This window comes from Mauremys reevesii, linkage group 3 (assembly GCF_016161935.1).
Source record: "Mauremys reevesii isolate NIE-2019 linkage group 3, ASM1616193v1, whole genome shotgun sequence".
Classification (NCBI taxonomy): domain Eukaryota; kingdom Metazoa; phylum Chordata; order Testudines; family Geoemydidae; genus Mauremys; species Mauremys reevesii.
Window position 1 is genome coordinate 206,491,600 of NC_052625.1, and position 11,695 is coordinate 206,503,294.

General features: G+C 66.6%; 1 protein-coding gene across 1 annotated transcript in view; it reads left to right on the top strand.

The window, feature by feature from the left end:
- Nucleotides 1-4,037, top strand: part of LOC120401784 (microtubule-associated protein RP/EB family member 3-like) — a 71,293-nt gene extending 67,256 nt beyond the window's left edge. The window contains exons 5-7 of the mRNA XM_039532023.1: nt 1,404-1,555; nt 3,370-3,522; nt 3,845-4,037. Coding sequence (XP_039387957.1) covers nt 1,404-1,555; nt 3,370-3,522; nt 3,845-3,913 — 374 coding nt within the window. The 3' untranslated portion in view covers nt 3,914-4,037. The remainder of the gene's footprint in view (nt 1-1,403; nt 1,556-3,369; nt 3,523-3,844) is intronic.
- The last annotated feature ends 7,658 nt before the right edge of the window (nt 4,038-11,695 follow it).

Consider the following 11,695-nt stretch of genomic DNA (forward strand, 5'->3'; position numbering starts at 1 on the left):
CTGGGGATGGGGAGTGGTGAGGGGTGCAGGGCGATGGGCTGGGTTATGGGGAGTGGCGAGGGGTGCAGGCGGTGGGCTGGGGGCAGAGGCGGCTAGGCAGGTGCAGGGCGATGGGCTGGGGATGGGGAGTGGCGAGGGGTGCAGGTAGTGGGCTGAGGGGCAGATGGCGGCTAGGCGGGTGCAGGGCGATGGGCTGGGGGGCAGGGAGCGGTGAGGGCGGTGCAGGTGGGGGCTGGGTTATGGGGAGTGTCAAGGGGTGCAGGCGGTGGGCTGGGGGGCAGAGGGCGGCTAGGCGGGTGCAGGGCGATGGGCTGGGGCAGGGAGCGGTGAGGGGTGCAGGTAGTGGGCTGGGGCGGGAGTGGCGAGGGGGTGCAGGTGGGGGCTGGGTTATGGGGAGTGTCAAGGGGTGCAGGCGGTGGGCTGGGGCGGGGTGGTGAGGGGTGCAGGGCGATGGGCTGGGGGCTGGGGGCAGGCGGATTCCCCGGCGCGCAGGGAGTGGGGGCTGGCTTGGGGCGGGGTGGGGGGCGCAGCAGGGGCGGAGCCTGCTGAGCTCTGGGGTTTATGGGGGGGCACCGAGCTGGGGCAGGTGCATGGCTGTGCATGGCACCTCCCCAGCATACTCCTGGCAGGGGGGAGCGCCAGTTCCGGGGGGCGACATCCGTACCCCGCTGCCCCCAGGGCCATGGGGCTGCCCCACAGGCATTCCCGTGCCCTGCCCTTCCCAATTGGTAATGAACGGCCCCCCCACAGCCTGCCCCACCCTGGGGGAGGCCTTGTTCTCCCATCTGGGGAAACCGAGGCAGGGAAGACCCAGGACTTAGGGCGTGGAACCCAGGCGTCCTGAGTCCTGCGCTCTAAGCAGCACCCCCCTGCGCCGTGGTCTGTGTCTGCAGCCCCCTGGCCAGCGACTGCCTGACCCGCTGCCCCCGCGCCCCGCATGCCCGCGCCCCACACCCCGCAGGGGCTCTGGGAGCAAGCCGTGCCCGGGGGAGCCAGGCTTGGGGGGGGCAGCGCTGGGGGCCGTGCCGGGAGCCAGGCTTGGGGGCAGCGCTGGGGCCGTGCCCGGGAGCCAGACTTGGGGGCAGCGCTGGGGGAGCCAGGCTTGGGGCTGTGCCCGGGAGCCAGGCTTGGGGGGCAGCGCTGGGGGGGGCCGTGCCCGGGGGAGCCAGGCTTGGGGGGCAGCGCTGGGAGCCAGGCTTGGGGGCCGTGCTGGGGCGTGCTGGGGCGTGCCGGGGCAGCGCTGGGGCGTGCCGGGAGCCAGGCTTGGGGCAGCGCTGGGGCTGTGCCTGGGAGCCAGGCTTGGGGGCAGCGCTGGGGGCCGTGCCCGGGAGCCAGGCTTGGGGGCAGCGCTGGGGCTGTGCGGGACCCGTGCTAACCTCTGGCTGTCTCGGGCGGCTCTCCAGCCCCAGAGAACCTCCCCACAACCCCGAAGACGATGCCGGTGCCAACCCGAGTGACCAATGTCATCCCCAGCAACATCACCCGGCAAAACCCGCCTGCTGCCCGCAACTGGGGCAGTGAGGCCGACACCCAGATCCTGGAGCTCAACCAGCAGGTGGGCAGGGGCGGGGGCGGGGGGCTGCTCCAGGGGCACAGGCTCCAGTCCCACAGGGGGTGCTGGGGGGCACAGGTGCCAGGTCCCGCTGGGCTCTGGGGGAACAGACACCGGACCCGTGGGGCACTGGGAGGGCACAGGCGCCGGGTTCTGCTGGGAGGGTCCAGAGGGGCACAGATGCCGGGTCCTGGGGGGCACTGGGGGGCACAGTTGCCAAGTCCTGTGGGGCGCTGGGGGGCACAGACACCAAGGCCCATAGGGGATACTGGGGGACACAGGTGCTGGGTCCGTGGGGCTCTGAGGCACGCAGACGCTGGGTCCTGCAGGGCGCTGGGAGGCACAGGCCGGGTCCGTGGGGTGCTGGGGGGTGCAGACGCTGGGTCCTGCAGGGTGCTGGGAGGCACAGGCCGGGTCCGTGGGGCGCTGGGGGGTGCAGACGCTGGGTCCTGCAGGGCGCTGGGAGGCACAGGCCAGGTCCGTGGGGCGCTGGGGGGGCAGACGCCGGGTCCATGGGGCACTGAGGGACACAGACGCTGGGTCCTGCAGGGCGCTGGGAGGCACAGGCCGGGTCCGTGGGGCGCTGGGGGGCGCAGACGCTGGGTCCATGGGGCACTGAGGCACGCAGACACTGGGTCCTGCAGGGCGCTGGGAGGCACAGGCCGGGTCCGTGGGGCGCTGCGGGGCGCAGACACTGGGTCCTGCAGGGCGCTGGGAGGCACAGGCCGGGTCCGTGGGGCGCTGGGGGGCGCAGACGCTGGGTCCGTGGGGCACTGAGGCACGCAGACGCTGGGTCCTGCAGGGCGCTGGGAGGCACAGGCCGGGTCCGTGGGGCGCTGGGGGGCGCAGACGTTGGGTCCATGGGGCACTGATGCACACAGACGCTGGGTCCTGCAGGGCGCTGGGAGGCACAGGCCGGGTCCGTGGGGCGCTGGGGGGCGCAGACGCTGGGTCCTGCAGGGCGCTGGGATGCACAGGCCGGGTCCGTGGGGCGCTGGGGGGCGCAGACGCTGGGTCCATGGGGCACTGAGGCAAGCAGACGCTGGGGCCTGCAGGGTGCTGGGAGGCACAGGCCGGGTCCGCGGGGCGCTGGGGGGCGCAGACGCCGGGTCCATGGGGCACTGAGGCACGCAGACGCTGGGTCCTGCAGGGCGCTGGGAGGCACAGGCCGGGTCCGTGGGGCGCTGGGGGGCGCAGACGCTGGGTCCTGCTGGGCGCTGGGAGGCACAGGCCTGGTCCTTGGGGCGCTGGGGGGCGCAGACGCTGGGTCCATGGGGCACTGAGGCACTCAGACGCTGGGTCCTGCAGGGCGCTGGGAGGCACAGGCCAGGTCTGTGGGGCGCTGGGGCGACGCCGGGTCCTTGGGGCTCTGTGGCACGCAGACGCTGGGTCCTGCAGGGCGCTGGGAGGCACAGGCCGGGTCCGTGGGGCGCTGGGGGGCGCAGACGCTGGGTCCATGGGGCACTGAGGCACACAGACGCTGGGGCCTGCAGGGTGCTGGGAGGCACAGGCCGGGTCCGTGGGGCGCTGGGGGGCGCAGACGCCGGGTCCATGGGGCACTGAGGCACGCAGACGCTGGGTCCTGCAGGGCGCTGGGAGGCACAGGCCGGGTCCGTGGGGCGCTGGGGGTCGCAGACGCTGGGTCCTGCAGGGCGCTGGGAGGCACAGGCCGGGTCCGTGGGGCGCTGGGGGGCGCAGACGCTGGGTCCTGCAGGGCGCTGGGAGGCACAGGCCGGGTCCGTGGGGCGCTGGGGGGGCAGACGCCGGGTCCCGCTGGGCGCTGGTAACAGCCCCTCTCCCTGCCCTGCTCTGCGCAGCTCATGGACCTGAAGCTGACGGTGGATGGGCTGGAGAAGGAGCGCGATTTCTACTTCAGCAAACTGCGGGACATCGAGCTGATCTGCCAGGAGCACGAGAGCGAGAACAGCCCTGTCATCGCCGGCATCATCGGCATCCTGTATGCTACCGAGGTCAGTGCCCGTGCGAGCGCCAGCCGCTGAGCGTCAGGGGGGAGCCTGTCAGCTCTCCGCCCTGCCCGGGCCGGGTCAGGGGCTCACGCTCAGATCTTTGTGCCTGGCTCCATCCCGTTCTGCGGGTCTCTCCTCAGTGCCAGGGCACGTGCCTGCCCGCCGGGCACTGAGCACGGGTGGCTCCCGGGCAGGCCGGTCGGAGCCGTGCACCTGGCGCTGGGAGCGGGCTGGGGCTGAGTTCCCCTCCCTGGTGGGAGTCTCTCGGGGGGGGTTCCGTGGGCCAGGGCCAGGGGAGGCTCACCCCGTCTCTGCGCCCCCACAGGAAGGCTTTGCGCCGCCGGAGGATGACGAGGTGGAGGACCAGCCGCCGGAGGACCAGGACGAATACTAGCTCCGAGCCCTGCTGCCTCACGTGACGCCGCCCGGCCGTGCCCGGCCTGCCATAGACACTGGAGGGTTTGCGTGTACAGCCGCGGCCTGCACTATCACACATTATAACAGTTTCAACCAACCAGCCCACCACCCCGGTGCTTTCTGTCCAGCCGCAGATCCTGGGACCCCACGGACTCCGACAAGGCCTAGAGAGGAGAACCGAATTGTAAATACACATGGGGCTGCCGGGGGGGGAGGGCCCCCTGCCCCCTCACCACCTCATCCCCCTTATTTATTTCAGTTGTCACTTTGGTGTGAGCGCTGCAGCCTTCCCAGGGAGGGTTCCCGCCCGGCCCCTGTATTATAGCTACAGCCCGATCCCTTTGTATATTGCCCGGGAGGGAGCTGACTTGCACTTTGCCTGCTGTGGTCACGGGCGCCCGGTTGTCGTGGCCTGGGGAGCGTGAGGGCTCCAGGAGCGCCCCGGACCACATGAGGCTCGGCCCTGGCCCGGCCTCGCAGGCGCGGGACGGCGCGTTTATTTATTGGTCTCACTTCACGTTGTCAAAGCCGAGAAAGGTGGCTTTCCCAGCGCCCCGCCCCCGCCTGCCATGCCCGGGCAGGGGTGGTGTCCGCACTCTGCTGGGCTGGCAGGATCCCAGAGCAGGGGACACCCCCAACACGACTGCGCTGGGGGGAGCAGGAGCCCCCAGGCTCCACACTGAGCTTCTGGTCCCCCTCCCTGACTGCAGCGCAGGGCACTTGGCCCGCTGCTGGGGGGCGGGACCCGGGCCTGCCCGGAGGCTCAGTGCCCGCCCCCGGGGGTTCCAGCACCACGCCGTTTCGATGAGAATGCCACACAGCCGCTGCTGCCTTGCCCGTCTCCCTGTTCGTATTGCCTGTCTGCCCAGTCGCCTGCTGTGCAATCCTGCATCTGTGTTACGTTGGATTTCAAATAAACTGGTGTGGTAACCGCGTGTCCGGGGGCGTCTCTGGCTCGGCTGCCCGGGCTCCCCCAGGCCCAGCTCCAAAGGGGGCGGGCGTCTCAGGAGGGCTGGGCCCTTTGGAGCTGCTGAGGGATGGGCACCTAATGCCCTGAGGTGGGGACAGGGCCCCACCGTCACTGCACAGAACGTGGCATCATGGCCAAACCCCAGGAGTCCAGGGCAGAGGCAGGCGGTTCCCATTGGCGCACCTCCCAGCACCCTCGCTCAGGCCAGAGCCAGCCCTGCGGGGCCCGTAAAGGAAAGCCCCAGAGACCCACGCTGCACCCCCCATCGCTCAGCTCCCCCCAGGAGCTCCCCCCACAACGTACCCGCTCAGCCAAGAACCGGCTGCGGCCTGGTCAGACTCAGCTACGGTGTGAGAATCCCCTGAGCTAACCCGCCCGGACCCCTGGCGTGGATACAGCTCCCTCAGCAGCCGTGTTCTGCCGTCGCTCGGGGGTAGGAATGACAGCGCCGGACCCCCCCTGCCATTGGTGCAGGCCGTGTCTGTGCTACGGTTCCTCTGGCACCCACGGCCTGAGAATGGTGCTAAACACGGAACTCCAGCCAGTGCAGTAATTCCTGCGGCACTGCCTGTCCCCACTGCACTCCTCACCTGGCGCCTTCCACCCTCCGCGGGCTGGCAGCCTAACCCTGCGGGGGAGAGGAGAATCCCGAGTGCCCCCGTTACCCTGCCCGCAGCCTGGTGCCCCTCCAGCGCTGCCCTCTGGCCTATGCCATCCTCACCGCCCCACCAAGTGTCCCCTGGGATAGCCAGCCCTGGGTGCCCACCAGAACCCAGCCCCCGTGGGCCCCCGGGAAGAGGGCAGCCATGTTGCCCAGGTTTACCTCAGCCCACCCTGCCCGGGGCCACACAGCACCAGTTCCATTAGAGCCGCAAGAACAGCGAGGCCAGTAAAACCAATGGGTGAGATGGGGCCAAACGGGTCCATGGCAAATAAACGATAAAGCGTCCACGGGCCGGACATCCCCGCTCTCCTGCAGGCTGGTGTACCCCACGGGCTGGTGTACCCCACGGGCTGGACATCCCCGCTCTCCTGCAGGCCGGCGTACCCCACGGGCTGGACATCCCCGCTCTCCTGCAGGCTGGTGTACCCCACGGGCTGGTGCACCCCACGGGCCAGACATCCCCGCTCTCCTGCAGGCTGGTGTACCCCACGGGCTGGTGTACCCCACGGGCCGGACATCCCCGCTCTCCTGCAGGCTGGTGTACCCCACGGGCCGGACATCCCCGCTCTCCTGCAGGCTGGTGTACCCCACGGGCTGGTGTACCCCACGGGCTGGACATCCCCGCTCTCCTGCAGGCTGGTGTACCCCACAGGCTGGTGTACCCCACGGGCTGGACATCCCCGCTCTCCTGCAGGCTGGTGTACCCCACGGGCTGGTGTACCCCACGGGCCGGACATCCCCGCTCTCCTGCAGGCTGGTGTACCCCACGGGCTGGTGTACCCCACGGGCCGGACATCCCCGCTCTCCTGCAGGCCGGCGTACCCCACGGGCCGGACATCCCCGCTCTCCTGCAGGCCGGCGTCCCCCACGGCTGGTGTACCCCACGGGCCAGATATCCCCGCTCTCCTGCAGGCTGGTGTACCCCACGGGCCGGACATCCCCGCTCTCCTGCAGGCCGGCGTCCCCCACGGCTGGTGTACCCCACGGGCCAGACATGCCCGCTCTCCTGCAGGCCAGCGTACCTCACGGACTACCGTACCCCACGGGCCGGACATCTCCGCTCTCCTGCAGGCCAGCGTCTCCCACGGGCTGGTGTACCCCACGGGTTACCATACCCCCCAGGCCGGACATCCTTGCTCTCCTGCAGGCCGGTGTACCCCACGGGGCCAGCATACCCCATAGGCCGGAGTCCCCCCCGGGCTGGCATACCCTAGAGGCCAGTGTGTACCCCACAGGCTGTCCCTCTGATTGTAACCACTTTGGGTGAGGTTCCGTCTCACAAGAGGGAGCCCGCAGGCAGCTTGTGCTTATGGACTGAAGGGTGCCCAGGTTCCTCCTGCACCCCAAATATACCAGAACCCACCTTTGCTGTTCACCTCAAGCTAGGCCCCCCCGTTCCCGTTCCTGTTAGCTTCCTCCTGAGGCCTCCGCCAGCTCTTCGGCACCATTTCACTCTATTAAATGGGCCTCCATTGCCAAGCTCCCAACTCCTCCCATACACATCGAGCACGAAACGGGGCTCCCCGTCCGGCTGGGGGGACCATGCGGAAGCTGTTGTACTGCTCCTGTCCCCCGCACCGCCCCGTGCCACGCCTGAGCCCGGCAGGACCCCGGCTTTCAGCGGAGATCTCCCATGCCACACTGCAGTGAGTTCAAATGTAAATCCCAGCCCCCGGGATCCCGGTCACCCTTATGGCCAGTTGGCATCAAGTGGTCCCTGGGTCGCAAACCTTGGTCTCCCCTCACTCTCTTGCCAGCCTGTCTACGCAGGGTGTTTGTCGCTCTGACTGTCCATAGGGGTGTCACTGCCTACGCAACACCCGACTCCCTCCCCTTGGGCGGCTCCTGTGCCCGGCGGCACAGTGTCAGCCTTGCCCACGGGCTGCAGCTGGGCTAGCGGATGGCACCGTCAGCAGAGGTAAGTGCTCATGTGCAGCTGTGCCAGTGAATCGCTCCGAGCCAGTTTCCTTTCGCGCTCTCCTAGCGCGGTGCCAGGGGGCCACGTGGCATTGCCTGCTGCCTTGGCATCCACGGCCCTCCGGCCGCTGCTGGCAGAGGAGTAACAGACTGGCTGGGGCTCTGCACTTCTTGTCCCGCTGGCACCAGTGCCCCAGCAGGGGCCGTGAGTCTGATTGCAATGGAGCTGTGTTAGCGCCTTACTAACCTGCATGGCCAGGACGCCCCCTAGCTCCCGTTCAGTGATGCTGGCTCTCTGGGTTTCTCTGAGAGCCCCAGCTCCTGGAGTCCCGGGATTATCAGACTCGCCGCTGGCAGTCAAAGGAAAAGCGCATTTCTAGCCCGTCTGGCTGCAGGGAACAGCTGGAAAAGGACCAGCAGGAAATCAACTGACAAGCCCAACTGTAATTGGCTTAAAAGTCAGAGTGTTTTAAATTTACTCTTTTTTTAACCTTGGGGGTTGGCAACAGAGCACAGCTGTCCCTGGCCTGCCCTGCTCCTGGCCAGCCTCAGCCTGGGCCGAGCACACACTGGTCTGTGCCGCAGGGGGGTGCCCAGGGCAGGATGGGGCAGGGTCAGTGCCTGCCCTGTGACCCTGGCTGACTCCCCGCTGTGCAGCCTGGCTCAGAACTCTGATACCAGCTGCCTGCTCGTGGCACAACGGCGTCACCTTGGCTTCCACGCAGGAAAGCATTTCCTCTGCCGTACACAGCCCCTCTCCCGTCAAAGCCTCCTGACGTTGCCTGCTCCGCTAAAGGGCTGGCTGGGCAATAAAACACCAAGCAGATTGGTCAGGGCTCCCAAAGCAAAGGGGTTTGCCTACCCATGGTTACAAACAAACAGGTACAAATATGCTGTGAGGCTTGAACCGAATTTACAGATGAGAAGCGTTGCTTCAAAGTAGTTTGCTCACCCCAGTTTTCTTCCAGCGTGGCTGGCCCGGGCACAGCTAGGAGCTGGCTTTCTCTAGCTCTCCAGGGGACAGCAGCCAAAATGGTTTTATCACTCGACGTCGATCCTGTATCTACAGCCCACGCTAACTCTCCTGACCAGCGTCACCTGTACCTACACCCCACGCTAACACTACTGACCAGCGTCACCCGTACCTACACCCCACGATAACTCTCCTGACCAGCGTCACCCGTACCTACACCCCACGCTAACACTACTGACCAGCGTCACCCGTACCTACACCCCACGCTAACTCTCCTGACCAGCGTCACCCGTACCTACCCCCACGCTAACTCTCCTGACCAGCGTCACCTGTACCTACACCCCACGCTAACACTACTGACCAGCGTCACCCGTACCTACACCCCACGCTAACACTACTGACCAGCGTCACCCGTACCTACACCCCACGCTAACACTACTGACCAGCGTCACCCGTACCTACACCCCACGCTAACTCTCCTGACCAGCGTCACCCGTACCTACACCCCACGCTAACTCTCCTGACCAGCGTCACCCGTACCTACAGCCCACGCTAACTCTCCTGACCAGCGTCACCCGTACCTACAGCCCACGCTAACTCTCCTGACCAGCGTCACCCGTACCTACAGCCCACGCTAACTCTCCTGACCAGCGTCACCGGTACCTACCCCCACGCTAACACTACTGACCAGCGTCACCCGTACCTACACCCCACGCTAACTCTCCTGACCAGCGTCACCGGTACCTACCCCCACGCTAACTCTCCTGACCAGCGTCACCCGTACCTACACCCCACGCTAACACTACTGACCAGCGTCACCCGTACCTACACCCCACGCTAACACTACTGACCAGCTTTCAGAGTAGCAGCCGTGTTAGTCTGTATCCGCAAAAAAAAAAAACAGGAGTACTTGTGGCACCTTAAAGACTAACAAATTTATTTTAGCATGAGGTTCTGAAGAAGTGAGCTGCAGCTCACGAAAGCTCATGCTAAAATAAATTTGTTAGTCTTTAAGGTGCCACAAGTACTCCTGTTTTTTTTACTACTGACCAGCGTCACCCGTACCTACACCCCACGCTAACACTCCTGACCAGCGTCACCCGTCTCTACAGCCCACGCTAACTCTCCTGACCAGCGTCACCTGTACCTACAGCCCACGCTAACTCTCCTAACCAGTGTCACCCGTACCTACACCCCACGCTAACACTACTGACCAGCGTCACCCATACCTACACCCCACGCTAACTCTCCTGACCAGCGTCACCCGTACCTACACCCCACGCCAACACACATGGGTAATGTGTATGTGACCTTCACAACACCTTTTAGATATCGGCTATGCCAAGAGTGCATTGGGTGCACTGAGAGGGTCAGGCCAGCTGAGGCTCACTGCTAGACACTGGGAGCCCCTTGCCCTCTGGCTGTGGGGTGCTCTTGGGGGTCACAGGTTCCCGTTTGAGCTGCTCGCTGGGGAGGGGCTGGCTAAGGCTGGGCTGTCTCCTTCCCCTGGGTTGAGCCTCCAAGTGGAAGAGCAGCAAATTCAGCTGCAGCAGACCCCCGCGAAGCTGGGGGGGAGGGGCAGGCTAGCTCTCGTGTCTATGGGGTAAAGTCTCTCCCCGGGGTCCTGGCTCCGTCAGGTGCCTCCCATGCTGCTGGACCTTTCAGTGAGAAGCCGCCCAGGAGCCTGGCTGCCGAGCCTGGCCTCTGGGCTGCTGGCTGAGCAGAGAAGAGGCCGAGGGAGAGGGGACTCTCTCCCCACCTGTGTGTGTCACCCCCAGGCTTGGTCACAAAGGCCTCGCGTTCCTGAACACCTGTCCCCCACGGGCTGGAGCAGCCCGGGGTTACCATCGCCTGCCATCTCCCTCCGCTGGCTGCGGGAGGGCAACCAACCCTCCCTGCCCCAGCCCCTCTGGGCTGGGCTCTCACATGCCAGTGCAGCCCCTCTGGTGCCCTGCACCTAGGAGCTGGCAGGGCCCTGCCCGGGCATGGTACCAGGGCAGCTCAGGCATGAGGCAGCACTTCAGTCTTGAGCCATCCACACCATGAACGGTCTCTCTCTCCGTCTCACGCCCAGCCCCTGGCGGGACACCGCAGGTCCCGCCAGCTCCACCCGTCCAGCATCGCAGCCTTACAACCACCCATTGACAGTCTGACAACAACCAATCCCCTCCCGTGCCCAGCTGTTTCCACGGTCACAGACAGCCATAGAAACAAACCCACGAGTGGGGCAAGGCCCCGTTGTCGGGCTCAGATCCCATGGCTGGGAAATCCTGCAGCACAGACCCGGGCTGGGAGAGGGGTGGAGCTGGGAAGAGGTCAGGCCCCATGGCGACGTACAGGCCAGGGCACAGCGCGTGTAACACGCCCAGGAACTGAGTGAGGCTTTACAAGGGTGCCCATCACCATGGCATCTGGGAGCCTTCCACAAAGAGCAAGACCCTGTTCCCGGCCAGTGTCGTGCGTAGGGAAGGAGGCAGCTAAGGAGAGCCCAGAGCAGGTGCTGTCCCAGCCTGACCCCCACATGCGGGCGAGGAAGTGCCCAGGGATGGGGGATACGAAATGGGCATTCTGCTGCCTGACTGCTTCGAATGGAGGGGGGCAGGGCCCCCTCGCCTGGCTAGGGGAGGGCGGGTGTTTGGTGGTGCAGGACAGGTACTGCCGAAGGCATTGGGCTAGGTCCCTTCTCGCCCTGCGGGCCATCGTGCAGGGTAGGCAGCTCAGTGCCCGGGCCGAAGGCATGAGACGGAGCCCAGTAGAATAGCCGGTTCCCAGCTCCAGCAGCCAAGCCCAGCCAGCCCCTCCTCCCCAGGAGCCCTGGAGCAGCCCAAGGATGGGGAGGAGAGGGGTTGCCAACTCTTCAGGGTTTGTCGGAGTCGCCCAGACTCGGGCTTTATCTCCTGGTGGCTGCTGAGGCCAAACCGGGAGATTTTAGGTGCTAAAACTCCACTGGCAGAGTGGGGCCCCAGCCGCGTGCCACTCCCGGCAGCAGCCAGAATGGGCGGGAATGGGGGGTCTCTGCGCGCTGCCCCAAGTGCCTACTTTGCAGCTCCCATTGGCTGAGGCCTGTGGCCAATGGGAGCTGCGGGGGCAGTGTCTGCAGGCAGGGGCAGCACACGGAGCCCCCTGCCCCCCCCGGCTGCTGGGACGTACCAGCCACTTCCAGGAGCAGCGCATGGAGCCCCCGGCCTTGCTTACCTCGGGCGGCTCCGGGCACCGGTGCAGCGGGGCTAAGACA